Source organism: Polyodon spathula, chromosome 28 (genome assembly GCF_017654505.1).
Source record: "Polyodon spathula isolate WHYD16114869_AA chromosome 28, ASM1765450v1, whole genome shotgun sequence".
NCBI classification, from domain to species: Eukaryota; Metazoa; Chordata; class Actinopteri; order Acipenseriformes; family Polyodontidae; genus Polyodon; species Polyodon spathula.
In genome coordinates this window covers 5,664,396-5,686,087 of record NC_054561.1, presented here as the reverse complement: position 1 = coordinate 5,686,087, position 21,692 = coordinate 5,664,396, and the positions used below count along the sequence as shown (strand labels likewise).

The 21,692-nt window shown below is 38.3% G+C and overlaps 2 protein-coding genes across 3 annotated transcripts; both read left to right on the top strand.

The window, feature by feature from the left end:
* Positions 1-363: 363 nt before the first annotated feature.
* Positions 364-21,060, top strand: zgc:161969 (uncharacterized protein LOC569044 homolog). 2 transcript variants are annotated; one of them, XM_041231776.1, is made up of 5 exons: positions 364-610; positions 5,534-5,591; positions 6,224-6,454; positions 15,692-15,843; positions 16,914-21,059. In XM_041231776.1, the coding sequence occupies exons 2-5, from the start codon at positions 5,543-5,545 to the stop codon at positions 18,630-18,632; spliced, it is 2,151 nt and encodes a 716-aa protein (XP_041087710.1). In that variant the 5' UTR covers positions 364-610; positions 5,534-5,542; the 3' UTR covers positions 18,633-21,059. The 2 variants fall into 2 exon arrangements, with proteins under 2 accessions (XP_041087710.1, XP_041087711.1); XM_041231777.1 differs by lacking the exons at positions 364-610; positions 5,534-5,591 and having other exon boundaries at positions 6,373-6,454; positions 15,531-15,843; positions 16,914-21,060.
* On the top strand, positions 8,792-11,065 carry LOC121302004 (myb-related transcription factor, partner of profilin-like). Its single transcript, XM_041231778.1, has 2 exons — positions 8,792-10,173; positions 10,568-11,065. The coding sequence occupies exons 1-2, from the start codon at positions 9,669-9,671 to the stop codon at positions 11,020-11,022; spliced, it is 960 nt and encodes a 319-aa protein (XP_041087712.1). The 5' UTR covers positions 8,792-9,668; the 3' UTR covers positions 11,023-11,065.
* Positions 21,061-21,692: the final 632 nt, after the last annotated feature.

The window sequence follows — 21,692 nt, the reverse complement described above, 5'->3', positions numbered from 1 at the left end:
GGAGAAGGTCCTGGGTTGTCATTTAGCTACAGTGTCCCCTATGGCATGGACTAGTCTGGACAAGAGTATCCGGGATATGATCACACATCAGATAAATAACCCAAATGTATCTGTTAAACACAACAGGACATCAGAGTATAAACAAGAAACAAATATATAGAACATGACAGAATTAAGAAATCAATTTCAACTGTCACAAATCACAGACTGGTTCTTAAATTGTTTCAAATAATTCCGAATTGTAAACACAGTCGGTTTCTTCTGCTGCTGCGCAATGCTTTGTGCTTCTCTCCAGCGCCTGTGTGGGCTCCAATAATGGCGCCTGTAGTGGTTACACACATTGAATCATGGGATTGATGGACATACCCTATCCTTGGATTCCTGGCGAAGATGGCGGATAAGATGAACCAATCGAAACTTTGAATTCTGCAGCTCCTTGGGAGGAGTCGGGAGGAGCAATGCTGTGGGAGACTTTTTTGTGCTGCATTTTTTTTCGGGAACACATCTTCGTATAGGCTTTGAATTACAAGTGAAGATACAGTATTAGTGCTTTGGTGAGCGCTTAATAAATACCAAGGACCACCACTGAACCATCATTCTGGAGGGAGACGTAAGACTTTTTTTTTGTTTGTTTTTATGTGAAATTAAAAGGATTCCCTGAGTTTAGTTTTTAACACAATGTTCATATCAGAAATGGATGACTGTTACTAGTATTGCTAACATAATAAGCATGTTGACCTTGCGTAGCCCAGTCGTAAAACGGGGAGCAGAATGCATAGCTGTTCATATTGTGTAGTAATTATACCCGTGAAGTGTTTATATGTATGGGCATTTGCGTAACACATACTGAGCATGTGTGTGATGGCTAATCGGAAATCTTTTTAGTATCATATTCGTATGCACAGTCAGCCGCATGATGAGTTTATACCTGGGTATGTGTAGTGTTAATCACTTATTTGGTTTCATTAAACTCCCAAGCTTGATTCTCAGCATGCTTCCCCTGGTAATATCAATGCAAAATGCAAGCCTTGCATAACAGCACACATTGTGTTAGAACGACTGATAACAATTAAAAAATCGCGTTAAGCCTTGAAGTTGTGTTTTTTTTTTTTTTTTTTTATATTTCTAATTCTGTCACAAATGTCCCGCAAACATATTTTTGTTGCTTGCCTTTTCCTTTTTTGTAGTATTTTGTATTATACGGCAGGTCAGCGCCTGTTGTAAAGTTTAGTAAAACAGAGAGGATTATGGGATACTGTACCTGTGCACATCTGAGGTTTACCGCGGCCAATGGGAGTCCCACGAGAAGGGCGGCAAAAATTTACAAATTCTTTACCATGATCTCTGGTTTCTGCATTAGAAATGCTCGAATTCTGCCATTGCTTTTAAAACAGAAGTGCAGTTTATTTGTACAGTTTTATCTTTTTAGAGGGCTGTTTTCAGTTTTCTCACCGTACCTGCTCTGTCTTATTTATCTTCAAACACAACATTGAAGCATGCTTTACTAAAACTTGTAGAACATGCAGTGTTTGCAAGAAACTCACAAGTTTAACTTTGAGTCACGTTGTCCATTTCAAATCATTTTGCTGTAACAGATTTTCCGTTTTTGTATTCTTTATTCACAAATAATAGGTAAATAAACTTTTACTTGGGAATGTACACTGCATTGTAGCAGTTCATGCTATGGCAAGCCAAGTTATCATTTATAGATACCTCCTAAATATTTAAAGATATCTTCAACTATTTAAAAATACAGTATCTCTAAATCATTTGAAGATATAATTAAAATACATTTGGAGATATCTGAAAGTTATTTCCAGATATAATTAAATTTAGTTTTAAATGAGATATCTAAAATGCATTTTCAGATGTCTTTAAATCATTTTAAGATCTCAGAATATTTGTGATATGTGCTTAAATAATTCTGTGATATCCGAAATTCAATTGGAGATATCTCGAAATGACTTCCTGCTCATTTAGAGAGATCTCAATCATTTTAAGATAGTATTATTATTATTATTATTATTATTATTATTATTATTATTATTAGCAGATGCTTTTATTCAAAGCGATTTACAGAAATTCAACAAAATATAAAAGTATATGTTTACGTGCAATAAAATACAAAATAAACACATATATACAATATATACAAAAAATATAAATAAAGGAAAATACAAAAAAGATACATAAATAGGAATTTACAAATCAAGGTTGAAATAAGTGGGTTTTGAGATGACAGCGGAAAGCAGTAAAAGACTGAACAGTCCTGAGCATAACTTTTAGATGGTTACACCACAGGGGGGCGAAAGAAGAGGGAACACAGGAGGAAGGAGAGTGAAGAGAAGGCATACCAAGTCACCCAGTAGAGGATGAGCCGAGTGGGATTGGAGATAGGAAGGGACAGTATGATGAATAGAGCGATAGATAAGAGGAAGTCCATTTAAAAGAGAGAGCATTTTCACAGCAAGTCATTTGAAATGATTTACAGATATCTCTAAATGAACAGGAAGTTATTTAGATATAAATGACAGTTGGGTGTACCATGCTAGCAAAACATTATTTAAACACATCTGTAAATTAATTTGAGATACCTCTATTTCATTTTTAGATATCTCAAAGTTAAAATGAAGATGTTTTCAAAATGTATTATTTACAGATATCTGAAATTTAAAGATATCTGCAAATGATTTACAGATACATTGAATATTTCAAGTTATAGTCAATGCATTTTGAGATATCTCTAAATCATTTGGCTTGCCATATCATGCTCCGTCCTGCAACAATGTAAGATCAGAAGACACAGCATTATGGAGAGTTTTTTTTTTTTTCCTTTCTTCTGGCCAGAAAAATTGAGAAATAATGTGTGATTAAAAAGTTCAGAGGAGTCAGCAGTATGGGTAAAAATATAACCCATGCGATAAGGACAACACGGGACACAGCTAAGGGCACGTACTGCGTTTGTTGTAAACTTTGCAGGGTGTTCTGTAACACTTTAATTCCTTCAGAATCAAATGTCTTAGTACTGATTCTAGATAAAGTAGACTTGAAGAAATAAAGTATAAAACATGTGTTCAGTTTCCTCGACAATAAAGTGTGTTCTGCCATCTAGAAACAGAGTTACTGTGTGTCTATCCAGTTGTGCACTAGGTTTGATAAACGTGTTACATGCAGGCGTTTGCGTTTTAAGAAGGTTGAGCCGGAGAGACAAAGCACAGGTATTTACAAGCTCGCAGCTCCATCTAACGGAACATTAATGGACTTTCATTCTTTTTATTTTTTTTTGTAGTTTTTTTTTTTTTTTGCAGTACATCAATATTTCTGTAAACAATAGTGGATTGTGACCACTCTCCGCTGAGTACCCTCAGTCTCCCACTAAACAAAATTATTTCTCATTATCCAATGGCCATATAGAAAGCTAAAACGTGTTAAACACGCGTCACTGCTGTTCTTCTGGGTAATGTAGTTTAGAAACCAATCCTCTAACTCTTCCGCTCCAGTGAGCGTTCTACCTCAGGTCTGACTGACATAACGTGACTTTCGACTTGTGTATCAGGACAAATATCTACTGAAAGTATACAGTATTATACCTTTCTAAACAGCTGGGAATCTGAAGACTATTAAGAGAATAACGTTTTCACTCTATGATGAAATATGCCCTACTATTACCTAGTTTGAATGTAAAAAAATAAGTTTGAAAAATGTATGCAGAAATTATTTTTTCTTTAGAAATGTCTCCATAAGTGTAATTCAGCGATCTACCTAAAAGTGTGACATAGTTTGAATCTTTTCAGTTTATTGTTTTTGTTTGTGTCATGCACAAAAATTAGATGGGGTCAGTTTTGTTTGGACTAAATTGCATTTTCTTTGATTTCCTGAAGCAAAAATTATCATTAATCACTAATTGATTGTGTTTATTCTTTAGTAAAAGTAAAATGGTATTCTATTTGGATGTGTGTTTTGTGGGATGGTGAGGGGGCAAGTAGATTTTTCTAGCATTTTGTCCCTATGAGTTATGAGCCCCCAGAGTGCATCTTGGAACTCAATACTGTAGTAGTATCTACAGTATTGTGTGTGTGTGTGTGTATATATAAAATCATTTATCTCACCCTAACTACGTATGAATGCACCTTTGGTGGCACATGATTCTTTAAGAAATTTATATATATACTATATATTATATATATATTTCATATATATATAATATATCTCCGTCAGGATCTTTCTGGAAAGAAAGACACAACGGTGTTGCCCTGGATAGACTTTATCTCAGAAATAGTTATGCAAACAATTTTGACAAATGTATATGACAAAATATATTTATATATAAACCGACTATTATAAATTTATCATTAATGTCAACAACAGTTGCAACTGACGTACGGTGTGGAGGTGTTTGATGGTAACCACCGGCAAAGATTGGTGGGCCGTACACGAGATTAAATTAAATGTTAGTGTGGTACCACCAATTAGTCGTCACCAATGGTTTTTACCCGGGTTTACTCCCCAGTTTGGGATGCCCAATTGTTATTTGTGTTCGGGTTCACCTCTGCAACCCCCTGAAATGTCCTCCGAAACGTGCTCTTGCCAATCCGTCATTTTTCGCACTGTGGATCCACAGCAATGCCACCAGACTTATAGTGCCGTAAGACAACACAGATCTGATGTCTCCACTGCAGAACCGCAGGCGCCCTTTTGACCAGAGGGGTCACTGGTGCGTGGTGAACGGTTGATTCCCCTGCCGACCTAAGGCCTCACTACCCAGGCAGTGCTCGGCCAATACTGCACTGCCTCCTAGGAACCCCTGGTCATTCGAACCTGCCATCTCCACTTGTGAGCCGCCCCCCTAAACGTGCTCTATTTAAGTAGAAGGATACATTTTACAGCAATTTTTTCCAGACTTAAGAAGAAAATAGCTTTATGATATATTAAAAGCAAAAATGTGGGCTATCCCTTTTGAGTTCTGAGGTGCTGAAGGGATGTCATTTCTGGCCTGATGTAATTTCTGGCTCATAACACTGAAAGCATTTACCCTGTGCCACTGGCATTGCCTATATACTGGTGCTGTTAGATAACCTGGAGAAACTACAGAGGTGGTGATAACTACGGTGATTCAGGAGTTCTTGCAAGTACAGAAAATTTCCCTCTTTTCTACATTTACGTCCTACCAATAGTTAATATTATTAAAGTAGCAAGGCAAGTATGCGGGTGCAGAAAGTATCAAGGCAGTATCTTGAATACTTAGAAAGCTCTGAGATCTCAAACATGGGCCCTTTTTTCATTGCTCCTCATTATAGGCCCATCATTTAAAAATAAATGAACTGAGCTGCTATTTTGGGATTCTGCCGAAAACACTTTAATGCACTTTCATATGCGATATCAAAGGAATTTAAGACGTTGAGGTGGTGGGTAACATTGGTCCATTTGAGGAATGATCATCCGTTTGAGGAATGGATAAAAGGTCATTTTCAACCCTCTTTTTATAATTTATAATTAGAGTTAGTGTAATTAACTGTTTTCCTTCAATACACAGGTTGCTAAGATGGAAAACGTTAAAGCAGAAGATGATCAACTGCCCTGCACTGGAACATGTAAGTACGTAATTGGAGGGAAGTTTCCATTCTGCATTTAGGAGTGTGGCAAGACCATATTTCATTGGATATACATATTTTATAATTGTGGTATAATAAAAAGCACACTGCTTTTCATTTCGGTTTTGTGATTACAAAAAATATATTGTGGCTCTGGACAGAGACTGGACTAATCACAATGCTGAAAAGTAAAAGTTAAGAATATTGAGGGAATTGACTAGTTATTCTGGAACAAAGGAGGGTTATGGCAGACTTGATAGATTTTTTTTAATAATCCTAAAAGGAGTTAACAAAGTTCACCCTTGTCCCTATTTCAGGAGCAGCACAGAGACCAACACTAGAGGTCACAGTTGGAAACTAAGTAGATTTTGGAGTAGTGAGTGTTTGGAGTGGATTATCAAGCCACATAATTGTTGCTGAGTCTTCTTTAAAAGATGATGAAACTAAATTCTGGGAGGAAACAGCTTCTAGACTCAAACAAACATTGATAGACTTCCTCTTGTTTGTAACTTTTCTTATGTTCCAAAGTGAATACATTCCAAACTTGTGGAAGTCAAAACCTGTATATACAGCAACACCCACTGTAGAGATGTAATAAAATTGCTGAGCTATTTTGTTTCGTTACCCTACAGGTGCAGAAGATGGATCAACCCTTGATATACAGGAAGGTTTTAAACTGGAGGAAGCCAATCCCATTGAAGATGGATCTGAATTGCAATATCCCTGCATTAAACATGAGGACCCTACTGTTAAAGAGGAGGTGCTTGAAGTACAGCTTGCTCAAATTAAAGAGGAGGTCCCTTCTCTGAATCATGGTGAATTAGCACAGGACGGAAGACAAACGTCTTCTACCAGCACAACAAGTAAGTTAAACATTGCAAGCCAATATTGTTACAGGTGTAGAAATCCAGAACTTACAGGATTTCCAGTGCAGTGACAGTCTGTTGCGTGTATCAAGGTAGCACTAATATGCAGAGCGTATATGTAAATATGTTGTGTTGGTTACCATGAAGTTGATTCCTGTTCGACTATGGCTGCCATAGTGGGTCATGGGACTTTAGGTTTCTTCTGTATAGAGAAAGTACGCTTTGAGTTACTTTAAACACAGCTCTATTCTTTGATTTTTTTTTTTGTTTTGTTCCATTACCAGTGTTGTCCAATACAAAAATGTAACTTTCTCTGCCACATTGTTTTAACCTCTTGCCATATGAATGCAAATGCTTTACTTAGGTACAGTTTTATTCTATGATCCTGTCAATAAGTTCTATTACAGGTGGCGTCCAGTTAAAATTATATTATACAGTGGCAAGAAAAATTGCTGAGCTCAGATTGGTCAGCCTTGCATTAGACCCGTGATGTCACAGATCTAGTACCGACAACCTCCTCACCAAAAGCCTAGACAGCCATATCAATCTGCCACAACTGTCAATAACGCTGAATAAAGTACACAATTCCTGAAGTGATTTTTACCTTAAACAACATGACAACTGCGGAAACCACGTTTGGCAAAGAACTTTCAAACACAGAGCAGCCAGGAGACCGGATAGCTGTTCTAAATGAGACAACAAAGACACCTGGGACTAGTTTTTCAGAACTTTTAATCTGGATCAAAGTGATCCGGATTTTGTAATCCTATTTGTGATCGAGATTACTTTTATCTGGATCATTTTGATCTGGCTTTTCAGAAAATGTCACTGCTGGATTACATTTAAATTCAGATAAACAATTATGCAGGATTACGAAATCCAGTTTTTTGAATAATCTAGTTCTCAATTTTTTTTTCATTTTATTTATTTATTTATTTTTAAAAGAGGCCATATTTATGATCTGACTTAATTTAACAAAAGTAATATGATCGTGGTAATAATGATTACTACACAACTGTATTTTGTTTTATTATTTTTTTTAACAAAATCTGCATCACTTAATGTTAGTGCACATGTAACATGTGCAAATAATGGTTATTTTATTTATATCCACTTAGCTGAAATTAAATAACTAAATCAAAATTGAATTAAAATAAAACTTTGGAAAAAAGGATATCTTTTTTAGACATGCTTTTTGCGTATGCTTTTTTGTTAAAGCTATACCACTAAATATGTGTTTCTTTTTGCTTGCATGGATACAAAACAAGTAAATATGTAAATATTATATTCTAACACTATATTTGGACATCTAGAGTGTGTTTTGCTGTGACAGTTCAAACATATCGATGTTCTGTGATAATTTCAAAGCTAAATCCACCTCCGCTATCCTCGTATTTTGGATTAATGTAATCGTGATTAAAAGTGCAATCGGATTACCAAAAAGAAATCCGGAACACCGTAATCCAAATCGCATTCCGATGTTTTGAAAAACCCAATTGCACAATATAATCCAGATGAATCGCGGAAATCAGATTACCAACATTTGAAAAACCGGCCCCTGGAGATCAAATATAAGTGACTAGAGAAGATAGAATCAGACAGAATTGAAGCACACATGAAACAACAAACCAACTGTGCAGTCAATGATTTTTATGACTGGGTGAGGGAGAGTAACACAGATATGGACTTGAAAACTGTCAAGTCAGAACAACGACAATTATATGGCTCTGTCAGAGCTCTGGAGAGCCCTATGACATGAGCAGTTACGTGGGGCTCAGACATTTAAATAAACCGCTCCTGAGTCATAACATTAATAATTAGAACGTCATAGTTAATACTTTACTACAGTTGTAATTGGAAAAGAGGAATGATTTTATGAGGCGTAATGTTATTTCCACATTCCTCTTTTAAACATGAAATTAGTCATATTTGCTATTTTTACAGTGTGAGCCATTGTGCAATAGGAATAATACACGATGGGGCATGTGTTGTGCTGGGATAGCCTCACCCCTCAGGTGTTGGACGCACTCTGTCTACAGCCTCGTGCCCAGTCACCCGAGGCATGATGTTATTCCAGCACAACACACGCCCTGGAGTGCATTATTCCTTTAGTGGCACATTGTTTAACCTCGTAAAGATTTTGACAGGTATCTTTTACTGTTGTTTTAACAAGGTGGTGTGTGTGTATATGTGTATAGATATATATATATATATATATATATATATATATATATATATATATATATATAATATATATATATATATATATATATATATAAAAATATGGTGTAATTATACACACCGTTCATACAGTACATGCTGCTCTCCTGCCTATTTCCTTCCACTCTTTAGCACTACCTTCATGCAACATTTTTATTCTGGTCAATGGACTGCAGCAGTAGAGACAGCAGTATGTGTTTTAGTAGATGTAAATGGAGGGCCGTGGAATAAAGAGGAGAGGGAAGAGAGTTGTTTAACAGCCTAGTCAGTGTTTTATAATACAGTTACTGTACTGTTTATTGAACCCAGGACTTAAGTATTTCAACACTTGTTCAGCGTCAGTATTTTTGGTATAATTATGTACAAATCATTAATTTCCACTTTCTTTCCATTGGTTTGTTTTTGTCTGATTTTGTTTCAGTACATTACTAGTTTTATAGTAGTGGTATTAGTAGTAGTAGTAGTAGTTTTATATTCAATCTTGGTAGAATAAACACAGATATACCGGATTCTGGCGATTGATTCTTTATCGTGACTGTGTGCTGTGCTCTACCTTTGAATTAAAGCATGCCTAATTGTAAACATAATCTATCCATCTAATGTTAATAATGGCTGTAATTTTTGCCCCTGCCCCTTAGCAGTCTAGTTTGTTCTTTTAAAATTCTGTTTTATTTTACGGCGAACCGATGTGGGTCACTTCATGAAAAGGGGTTACCTGTGTATGGTAAGTAAAGTTGTGTATTACAGTTATACAAAACAGACTGCAGTAATCAATACAGGGTATATGTATACATGAATAAGATAACTTGAAAGTGAGAGGGTGTAGCATGTTTGAATAAACATCTTGTGCCCGATCTTGATAACATGGGCACAAGCGCAACGTGCAAAGTCATTGTGGTAGCGCTGAAGGGTTACCACCCGACGCAAGCGTAATCTGACTTTGCGTCTTTGTGTCTTTGCGCTAGCCAATCAGGGCAGAGTGGGAAATCTGATGCCAAATTGTAAGACAGTAAAAAGAGTAAACAGCACTAGCTCTATGTTATCAGTATCCAGCATGGAAGAGACACCATTGCAGCATGAAGGGGAATTTGACAGCAGGCGAGCAACTCGCAGACAACGGAAGGAACGCTTCACGAAACAGGAGCTTGACATATTACTGCAGGAGGTTGAAGCAAGGAGAACAATAATATATGGCACAAAACATCGAGCACCCAGGGCAACTAAGGTGAAAGAGGCATGGGAACAGATAGCTGCATCCATGAATGGTTCTTCATCTGGCATCCGAAGAACTGCACAAGAGTGCCGAAAGAGGTTCAACGATGTCCGGCGGAGAAGCAAACACAAATTGTCATCTGCACGCCAGGCTGCAGTATCTACAGGTGGGGGTCCCTCCACAAGCCAGCCACTGATGTCCATGGAGGAGATCGCCTCATCCACCCTTCAGCGGGAGAGTGTAATGGGTTTTGGAGGACAAGAAGCGGGTCTTCCATCTGCAGGTAATTGTTTTCCTCTCATGTAATATGGTATAATTAATGTTATTTAAACTGTTGGTTTTTCCAGCCGGTGTAGGGGGAGAATAATTACTCAATACTAAAAAGCCCTATTGCTATGGTGTAACTGGCTTATATACTTTGTTCCCTTACAGTTTTAAATTTATTGTATGTGTGTTCGACATGTTTTTTTTTTTTTTTTTTTTTTCAAAGTATGTATTGATTGTAAACCGAACTTCTGAAAAGCATTGTACGACAGTGGGGTATTGCAAAACGACAATTCATAATGACTAGCTCAATGTATATTGGATTGCTGCAATTAAGTTACATAAACACAAAATAAAATAAAATACACAGCCAAAATGTTGGTTCTTTGTTTTGTTTGCCATTTCATCTGTAGATCCCATACAACAGAGGAGGGGGGAGGAATACCCAACTCGCCTCCGTCACACTGATAGCCCTAGAAGGGAAGAACAAAGGGAGAATGAGGCGACCGGTCAACAGGAGAATTATATCAGGCCAGCACAGAGATCTCCTGCCCAAAGTCCATCAGTGCTGCCAAGTCCAAGGAGAGAGTTGGTGACAGCTCCTCGATCCCGGCGCCGACGCCATACCATGGAGGAGAACTCTGATGGTCATCAGACATTCCTTCGGCTGCAGCAGTCAGGTTTCAGCATGCTTCAGAGGGAGTTGAGGATGCTTGGGCGTAACCTCAGCTCCCGTTTTGGAAGACTGGAACACCGCGTTGTAGGAATGGAACAGAGCCTGTTCCGAATAAACAACAACCTATCCAGACTGGCTGATGCGGCCGAGCGGTACTTGTCCCGTGCCCCCACCAGTGATGCTGCAGTCTAATTGGATAAATCTCCACCCTGATGAGTTAATACTTGGTGGAAGCACATTTAGCAGCAATTGCAGCTGTGAGTCTGTTGGGATAGGTCTCGACCAACTTTGCAAACCTAGATTTGGCAATATTTGACCATTCTTCTACAAAACTGTTCAAGCTCTGTTAAGTTCCTTGGAAAGCGTTGATGGACAGCAATCTTGCAAGTCATGCCACAAATTTTCGATTGAATTTAGGTCGGGGCTCTGACTGGGCCACTCAAGGACATTTACCTTTTTGTTCCTTAGCCACTCCATTGTAGCTTTGGCTGTGTGCTTTGGGTCATTGTCATGCTGATAGGTGAACTTCCGTCCCAGTTTCAGCTTTCTTGCAGAGGGCAGCAGGTTTTCCTCAAAGGCTTGATAATGGGTCTTTCCACGTCTCAGATTTTGCTAGACAAATTCACCTGGGGGTTTTCGGGCCTGCTGAGTTCAGAAATGCTACTTGTTTTTTTATTTTGTATTTCCCCTTCGAGTTGTGATGTGGCAAAGGTCAACCTAAAGTGAAAAAGTGACCCTGACCAGAAAAATCACCCTGGGCTCAACTTAGATGCTTCCATCATGTGTAGCTCCTCGTTTGACTCTGAATAGGGCTTTCGAGAACAAAAATACCAGGAGCACCTAACCTCACTTTTGGCAAGTTTTATTCAAACTTCAGCCCAGCCCTTTAGCCTTCAGGGGATGGGGGTCCTAGAATTAGTATTGTTGTAAGAACCTTCGAAATTTTGTGAAATTTTGGTCTTAAGTACCCCCCGCTGGTCATTAACCCCTTCTGAAATTAGAATGATTGGTATTTCTACCAAGGGGCTTCAAAAAATCACCTAAATATATTGTTGGATCGATGTTGATGAGATCGACAAGAATCAAGCAAAACATTTTGGTATTCATGAATTTTGGATTTTTGGCAGATTTTTGAAGTTGCATTTGTCATGCATTCGAGCATTGCAATTTGGTGAGGTTAAAGTACTAATATAGGGTATATGTGCTTTAGGGTCCCCGCTATTAGCGACATCTCATATTTACTGTTGCTAATAGCAGGGACCCCTAAACTACATTGTAGCCAATAGTACATACCTTCTATACCAGGGGTCTCCAACCCTGGTCCTGGAGAGCTACTGGTTTTCGTTTCAACCAATCTCTTACTTAATTAAGGCTTGATCTGTCTCTGTGTAGTGACAACTGGAGCATATCTCTGGAACGCGAAGAGTTGCTTCATGTTCCCTAAAAGCTTGTAATGTGTCCAGTGGAATGTCAATATGACATCCATTGCATATGGCAATGTTGTACAAAACACAATATGCCATGAAAATATTGCTGACCTGAGGACTGATATTATTCAAATTATTCAGTTTTTTCAAATGTGACTTGTCATCGTGAGAGAGTCTTGAGGCACACTGATTGGTTTATTAAATCTTTCCAGAAACGCAGTCCAGATCATTGCCTCATTTTGTATTCGGATTTCCACCAGTGCACCTCATCGCTACATTTTGGTGTTTTCAGTTCTGGTGAGTTGCTTCACCATTCTGTTAAATAATGCCTTGAATATTGCTCCTGTACAGATATTCATAATTAATATAGAGTTGCTGCTGAATTTCTTAACGTGTGTAGGTGTGGTGTGTTAATTTAGTTTGACAGTTTATTAACGTTGGTTTGTCTGTTACTTTATTATTATAGTTTATTATCATACGCTTGTCTATTGCTTTTCTCATGTTGATGCACGTGCGTCATGACGTGTAATACATATTTATTTATTTATTTATTTATCGATTCTTGTGTCTAGTGGTCAACTCCGTCTTAACGTTTTGGCTAAGAGAACACTTTGCTTGCTTCTTAAGTTTTGTCTTTATGCTCCTCTTCTCTTGTTTCTACACATTTAATTTCCTTCTACCCCTTGTACGTTCTGTGTCCTTCACCATTTGCTATTCACGCCCGCTATTTATAGTCTGAAGAATTGTTGGTGACAAATAAATGTTAATGACACCACACCGCAAAAGTTGTGTGACCACTGGCACTAGCACTAACACTAAAATCGCTTTCCAGCACAAAAAAAGTTTGCGCTGACTGAGCTCCAAACCTGAGCACAATCCAAATTTGCACTAGCGCCGATACTTTGCACTGTCATGAAAATCTGGCTGAAGATGTTTATTCAAATATGATGCATCCTCTGACTTTTACGTTATCTTATTTTTCTATGTACAATGGTTTGCAGAAGTATTCAACCCCCTGTAAAGTTTTCTCATTTTGTTGGCACCTGAGCGTACTCCACAACGCTTTCAAATTAGACTTTACATGTAGAATCTACACAAACTACTCCACATTGATAAAGTAAAAAAAATGCATATAGAATATAATTAAGTAAGATTTATAGAGAAAAACAGATTACTGTCAGTTGCAGTATTTAACCCCTTTGCTACTGCAGCCCTAAATCAGCTCAGGTGCAAACGGTTTGTTTGAAAGGTCACAAAATTAGTGAAATGGTTTCAGCCTGTGTGTACGCAAAGTGGTTTAACTTGTAGATAATTTCCCTCAGGTATATAAAGACTTTCAAGCTGCAACTCCAACAAAGCAACCATGAAGACCAAGGGGCTTTCGAAACAAGTCAGGGATAAAGTGGTAGAGAGGCATAGAGCAGAAGCAGCAAAGCAGATTATCCCTCTCAGCACAGTGAAGTCCATAATTAACAAGTGGAACATGCGTCATACCACCCAGACACTACCCAGATCAGGTCGTCTTTTCAAACTGAGCAGCCGGGCAAGCAGGAAACTGGTTCGGGATGTCAATGACCTTGAGAGATCTGCAAAGTTCTATGTCTGAGATTGGAGTCAGTGTTCACACATCAGCAAGAAACCAGTCCCTACACAAAGCTGGTGGGATTACTAAACAATTGAGCAATTAGACCCAAAAGTGCATTCTCACAAGTTTAGCAGGGAAGGATTTTAACCCCCTCCCTGCTACCTTACAATATATATATATTAGTATTACATGGATAGTACCTATATTTACACTGGGCCATGCTAACAAAAAGTTGTATTGCCCCTTTGTAAAGTTAAAATAAAGTACACTCAGTTTCTTTTTATGCACTACACCACTGTGTATATAATGGAATTGGTGATTAAGGAATGCGTCATGGAAAGAGAGCTACTAAATTATGTGAACAACCCTTTTTAATCTGAAAATAACAAATTCATTGTTTTGTAACATGCGTTCTTATGCTTAACTCATAGCTTTGCAATGTACATTTCTTTCTGTAATATTAAGCAAATCAAGTTGATTTTATTGATTTTGAACTGAAGCATAGATAGTGTGAATATGCGGGTATACAGTGGTTTTAAATGGATGAAGAAAAAAAGACTGCTGAAGTGACACTCTAAAGAGAAGAGCTGTACAAGGCTTTAGCTTGCAGCCCCAGGGCTCCACACTCTACCACAACGCATCCTTCACGTGCTCCACACACCTCTCTCAATGCACACCCACGCTCTACCACAACGCATCCTTCACGTGCTCCACACACCTCTCTCAATGCACACCCACGCTCTACCACAACGCATCCTTCACGTGCTCCACACGCCTCTCTCAATGCACACCCACGCTCTACCGCAACGCATCCTTCACGTGCTCCACACACCTCTCTCAATGCACACCCACGCTCTACCACGTGCTCCACACACCTCTCTCAATGCAACGCATCCTTCACCTGCTCCACACACCTCTCTCAATGCACACCCACACTCAGTCTCAACGCATCCTTCACGTGCTCCACACACCTCTCTCAATGCACACCCACGCTCAGTCTCAACACAGCCTTCACAGGCCATTCCTGCAATCTCCACGCGGCGCTCACTCTACATTAGAGCAAGAATCCTTTCACACTGCATTCACTGTACTACTGCTACTATCTCAAACTATTTCAGTTTACAACTTTTGGGGCAGAATCTAGCGGCACTGTTGATAAACACCTAATGCTTTAAGGTATTTGCTTCATACTTGGTGCACATGTGTATTCTGTGATTCTCTTGGTCAAGTACATGTCTAGTACAAGAAAAAGGAACCCTTTTGTGCCAGTTTGTTGCATCTGTCAGAAACCCTGTGAGGTAGCCATTTGTATTTACAGAGCTATATAGGCCCTGCATACTAGATGTGTTGGTTACCATGACATTGAATCCTGTTCTAATATGGCTGATGCATTGGGTCATAGGGCTTTAGGTTTCTTCTGTATAGAGAAGGTACACCATGAGTTACTGTATACACAGCTCTATTCTTTGTTTTTTTTTTAGTTCCATTACCAGTGTTGTCCAATACAAAAATGTAACTTTCTCTGCCACATTGTTTTAACCTCTTGCCGAATCAGTGCAAATGCTTTACTTAGGGATGGTTATATTCTATGGTTCTGTCAATAAGTTCTATTACAGACGTTTTAACTTCGTACAGATTTTGACAGCTCTCTTACTCTTGTTTTAACTTCAGGGCTGTTTTCTTTTTAGGTTTCTAAAATGGTTTGTTGATGAAAGGTGCTGGTTCTACTACTAGCAAATCCTCAGCCTGCATACCCTACCCTAACTTAAAGCTTTGTTAAAAACATACATCCTGCATCTGAGGAGGTCAAATGTTTCATTATGGCAGTCGGCAACCATGTGTCTTGCAGTTAGATTCCAGCACTGGAGATTTCGCAATGCCTTTACCTTCAAAGAAGAGAAAGGCAAGAATATACTTGTTGAGTGCAACCTGTGTCGACCCAAAGAGAAGGTGCTGTCTACATCAAAGTCTTCAACATCCAATTTAAAGAAACACCTTGAGGTAGGCCTATGTTCCATCTGTGACTACTGATGACAGCAGGGCTCTAAACAATGCAATAGACTTTATTAGTGTGTTTGATTTTTAACTTCATTAATAAGAGTGTGGCTAGCAGGTACATTATTTCCGTAATTACATAAAGCACACTATATTGAACCTTAGGAAAGAAAGCTAAAGTTACTGATATCTAATTTACAAAAAAATGGTGCATGTGGAAGAAAGGACATTATATTATGTTTCTGTGGTTTTTGTTTGATAAAGTAAAAGATGATTATATTTAAAATACTAAAATCAGATTAAATGTCTATTCAATGTTTTACACATTACTGATCTGTTACAAATAATCATTATAATTTTTTCAGTTAATTATGTACAATGTAAAACAGACTAGTGTTTTATGTTACATGGATTACAATGATGTAATAAAATGAACACTACACTGCCTCAAAGAAACTGTGAAGTTTCATGGTTCTTTACTCTGCGCTGCGATTGGGTATTTATTTTGTGAGCTGTTAAAGTTTTAATTCTCTGTTTTGAAACCTGAATTTTATATTTGTATTATAAAGAAATGTATTTAATTGCTTTGTATGGTGGAGGGTTAAGGAATTAAAAAAAAAAAAATTTGCATGATTGCAAAGTTTTTTTTTTTTGTTGTTGTTTTTGCAATATAACCCTATATGGACAAATGTATAAGGCCAATACAGTTTTTATTTTATTTAATTATTTAAATTAATTAAATTAATAAACAATGTTGCCTTACCCTAAATCAATGTTACACAACCCTGTTCCTGGTAGCACGCTGCGTCTGCTGGTTTTCGTTCCAACGCAGCGCTTAATTGCTTAACTGATTTTCACAGTAATAGTCCCACATACTACTTTCAAAATCATCCACAGCTATAAGAAACCAACTTAAAATCTTACAGTAAAATTTAATTAAAGTAAACAAAATAGTTTTACCTGAAAACAAAATTGGATCAAATTATGTTTTGGGGGGGAGGTTTTCAGAAACATATTAAACACATTTTTATTTTAAGTAAGTTTAATTCTGCTGCTTTATTTTATTCTTTTTGTAGAGAGTGCACGCTGAATATTGCAAGAAGACTGGAAAACACAGTGTGACGCTGCTGGACACGGATGATGACAGAGCATTAGACAGCTCATTGGCAGTGGCTTCCAAGAATATAAAGCTTGTCCAGTGGCATCCTGTGCAGCCGACATTACACCAGTTCAGCTCATGTCCAAGCCAGGAAACAGTTGATCGACTCATCATGGATTTCATCATTGAAGATGCTCAGGCATTCAACATTGTGGAGCAGCCATCTTTTATCAACCTTGTGAAGGGTCTTGCCCCTAACTGCAGGGTTATGTGCCGCCAGACGCTTGCTGAACGAGTTGAGCAAGCTTATGAAAACATGAAGGTCCAGTTGAAGGCCAAGTTTGAAAAAGTCCACAATGTCTGTACAACCGCTGACATCTGGAGAGCGCATGGTCGGAGTTTCTTAGGTGTAACAGCTCACTGGCTTGATGGTAATTCGGTGGAGCGCCACTCAGTTGCCTTGGCATGTTGTAGAATTACAGGGCCCCACACCTATAATCTTATAGCAGCAAAACTTGAAGAAATTCATGCAGCTTTTGAAATTCACACGAAAGTATGTTGTACTATAACAGACAATGGCTACAACTTTAAGTCCTTTAAAGAATTTGCAAACTTTCCTAAGACTGAAGGAGACCAGGCACCAGAAGATGAGGAGGAAGACATAGTCATGTTTTCAGACCTTAACCATATTCTCACTGAGGGTTACCTTGATGATGCTGCAACAACATTCAGTCTTCCACATCAGCGGTGTGCAGCCCATACACTTAACCTGGTAGCAGCAAAAGATGCACATGACTTTCTGAGCACAGGTCCGCTGGCCCTAAAGATGCTGTTCCAGTCAACCATTGCAAAATGCTGTGCTCTATGGAACAAGAGTAAAATGTCACCTCAGGTCTATGCACTCTTTGCAGAGAAGGCAACAACTCAGTTTAAATGGAATTTGTTTTTCCGTGCTTGCAGCAAGATGCGAAGCATTCCCGAGGAAGTTCTGCATAATATTTGTGATGGTTTGAATGTGGAAAGGCTGGGAGAAACAGAGCTCACTTTCCTGGATGAGTACTGCAGTGTAATGGAGCCTCTTGCCTGTGCTCTTGATATCTTGCAGGGTGAATCTAAATGCTTCATTGGTTATCTCCTGCCAACCATCTCAGCGCTGCAGACAAAGCTTGGGGCTGTGAAGCACAAACTCAAATGTGCAGGACCTATGGCAGATGCAGTTTTGGCAGCTCTCCAAAAGAGGTTTGGCTCCTGCTTTGAGGATTGTAAATTAATCCTTGCCAGTATAACCATCCCTCAATTCCGTATGCGCTGGATGAACGAGCAGAGTGCAGAACAGGCATACGGCTACCTTCTCAGTGAGACTTCCCTCACTGTGTCTGAGACACAAGCTCCTGAAATGGACACTGATGATGACGAGTTCTTCCAGTTTGACTCCTGCAATAAGCCATCCTTAGGTTCAGAAGATGAAGTATTCCAGTTCTTTAGGGATGGGGACAAAACCTTGTCCTGTGTGCTTAAGTACCCAGTAATCAAGCAAGTGTTTATCACCTACAACACCCCTCTACCCTCCAGTGCCCCTGTTGAACGCATGTTCAGCATTGGGGGCAGGGTGCTGACGCCTTTGAGAAACCAGTTAAGTGATGTCTTGTTTGAGAAGATGGTTTTACTACGTTTCAACAAAGGGGAAGTTAATTAAATGATTGTAATTTTGTTAGAAGTATTTTATTCAATTTTAATGTTTGTTTTATTTTAGAAATATTTGATTTAATGCACATCGTTAACAGAAACCAATTAGTTATAATTAATTATTTTCAAAAAATGGTTTATGCTGAAAGAAAATAATAATGTGGTGTAAATGTGAAACACGATTTAAATTATACAAATAATAATAATACTTGACCTCTGAGTTAACTGTGTGTGTTTTTTATTGGTAGCTCTTTATTTGTAGTAATGAAAGTACTCAGTAATCTAATATTACTATTATAAGAAAGTAATCGGTAAAATGTAACAGATTACTTTTTGGAGCTAGCATACAATAGTGTATTACTTTTTCCAAGTAATATTATTAACATCCCTGCTCACAGTTCTATTGTTTTTCAAGTTCTGAGTCACAATCTCCAATAATTTCATGGAACAATAAATAATTTCACGACAATATAGTCCAGTTTAAGATGTAATGCTCCTACATAATACCCTGCAGTCTCTTAGACAGAGTTGACCACCAGATACAATATGAATCAATAAATAAATATGTATTACATGTCGTGACACAATTCACCAGAACAAAAAACACCAAATTGCTCGCGACTTTTGTCTGATTCAGGTGCATTTCTGCGTTTGTTTACATGCCATTTTGTAGCGATAGCGATGCAGTGCACTCGTGGAAATTGTAATATATTCTGGAAAGATTGAATAAACCAATTGAATTTAAGTTTGGTGCTGATGAGTTATCGGGTTATAAAGCAGTGCTGTATCAGTTGTGAACGAATCACTATCAGTGCCAAAGCCATGTTCTTTTAAGTGGAGCATTTACAATGGGGAAAATCAGTTTCACCACACGGTTGTTCTCTTAGCCGCAGTGTTCTCTTAGGAGGTGTTCCTATACGCTGAGACTACTGTACACCCTTCCAGGCGGCTTCAGAGAAGTTGTTTGGTCTATTTCACCTGGGCAATTCAAATAAGAGCACTTTCCTGTGAGCTTTGAGTTGCATTTAATTTGGCTCTGAACATGCGCAGTCTTAACCCTATAGCATTCTAGACTGAAACGTCAGGTTTTGGTTTACATCTGTTTCACATTAGCTGACACAGCAATCTTGCATAGAATGGACCTAAATAATAGAAACCCTTTCCTCTGCTCAGCACTGGACCCCTTTAAGCCCATTTAATAGGAAACTGAAACCAGACTAACATTGGACTCCTTCCAAATGCATATCTATACACAGAACACAATATAACATGTTTATTTTAAACCTTACCTTCTCAAGGAAAGGCCAGCTGTGTTTCACTACCTATTGACAAGGAAGATCCTCTGCAGCAAGAGAACAGCGAAGGCTGTCAATTCAGGAGTGGAACACTCTCCGCTTTTCACACCTGTTGAACCGTTGCTTGAAATACATAGCAGTCAAAACTCCAGCTGAGTATATGCCATTTTCACCAATGAAATCGTAGAACCACATTGTTGATCATACAAATTCGTATGCCAAGCAAATGGACATAGATACCACCAAGAGCAACGAAATAAGAATTTGTGTTGGTATTCTTCTGGGCATTGGTAGTCTGCCATTAATTGAAATCCACTGGGCTTTCCAAATTCGGGTGCCACAAGTTGCAGATGTAATGGCTTATCCACTTCAACGACAATACATCACAGGCTGAAAGCCCTGATTGTTTCTATACGTGGTTTGTTTTATCACGTTTAGGGAAACATAACTGGCCATTCCTGCCATGCATAACGTCAGTTGATGATGTATTGGTAAAGGGTGCACAGGCTGGTAACCTCAGGCAATATATCCATTTCTCTGTCATGCCTTTTCCAATGGAAAAAAAAATCTGTTGTGATTGTTGTGCACTGTGACACATTCTTTACATGTGTTTTGTTACCTACTTGCACTGTTCAGGTACTGTAAGGGAAAACAGAATGGTTGATGCAGACCTGCCTCCTTCTAAGCAAATGGTTAAAAAACCTTGTGGCTATTGGGATGTCAAATCAAGTGAAGGCATCATTGCTGTGAAATGGCACGACAATGTGCGTTCTTCCTCAGGAATGCTGCTGAGAGAACCCTGTGCCTGCTGTTCTGCGCTACAACAAAGAAGATAAGATCTTAGGTGATGTGCTCACACATTTGCACAAGAGATGGTACAGTATCTCCCCATATTTAGATATCTGTTAACAATGGCAGTTTGTAATAGCTGTCTTACGTGCTCATCCCATGGATGTGGTTGCAAAGTGTGCCCCTTGGTCAGCCAGGCCTTGTGGAAACTAGATATGTTGTCAAGCATCTTCCAGTGTGTGAGCCAGTGAGGCAAATGTGTAAGTGTATATATTTATTTGTTTGTCAAAACCTGATGGTGCTATAGTAAATGGCTAAATAGACAGTTGGCTCATTGCCTTTCCTCAGAAAGGAACTGTTTTCTGTCCTATCATGAAAATAAATCCAAACTTTGTTGGAATACTCTTGTTTTGTTTCTTCTATGGTTTTATTGCAAAGACTATTTAATTATTTGTCTAAATGTTATTATAATATCATTTATCTTTTGTTGAAACGCAATCTTGTTATTGTATGTAATACTGCATTGCATAAATACTTTTTGGTTAAAGGGGCCAGATCTGGTAAACTGGCTTTTCTGAAGCTTCAGGTTGAAGGTAGAGGCCTTTGTTAGAAACTCTTTCTAAAGATTTTTTTTTCTGCAAGCGCTATACTGAATGTTTATTTGTGGAGGGAATCCATATCAAGGTGTCACAAAACAGCCCTTTACAGAACATCTCTAGAATCACGGTCGTGCCTGCACAGTGAGAATATAGGAGAGAGAAAAGCTTATGTTACTTTATCAAATAAAGAGCGAGCTTTGTGACAAAGCGGATATTTCCACAGCAATTCAGGTTGTTGCAATGCTATTATTGTTGTGTTTCTGTTGAATACAAGACTGTCAGGATTTGATTTGATTTGTTTCCGTTACAGAAGTAGAACATAAATGTATATAAAGGAGGATTTTCCTGAAACTGTGTCTACTTGTAGGGATTTATATTAAGTAGCAG

Excerpts from the sequence above, each read along its gene's own strand:
- zgc:161969 (XM_041231776.1), top strand. The coding sequence starts at position 5,543 with ATGGAAAACGTTAAAGCAGAAGATGATCAACTGCCCTGCACTGGAACA. Across the intron at positions 6,455-15,691 it reads GTCTTCTACCAGCACAACAA|TTAGATTCCAGCACTGGAGA; the intron begins GTAAGTTAAACA and ends TGTGTCTTGCAG. Across the intron at positions 15,844-16,913 it reads ATTTAAAGAAACACCTTGAG|AGAGTGCACGCTGAATATTG; the intron begins GTAGGCCTATGT and ends TTCTTTTTGTAG.
- LOC121302004 (XM_041231778.1), top strand. The coding sequence starts at position 9,669 with ATGCCAAATTGTAAGACAGTAAAAAGAGTAAACAGCACTAGCTCTATG. Across the intron at positions 10,174-10,567 it reads AGCGGGTCTTCCATCTGCAG|ATCCCATACAACAGAGGAGG; the intron begins GTAATTGTTTTC and ends TTTCATCTGTAG.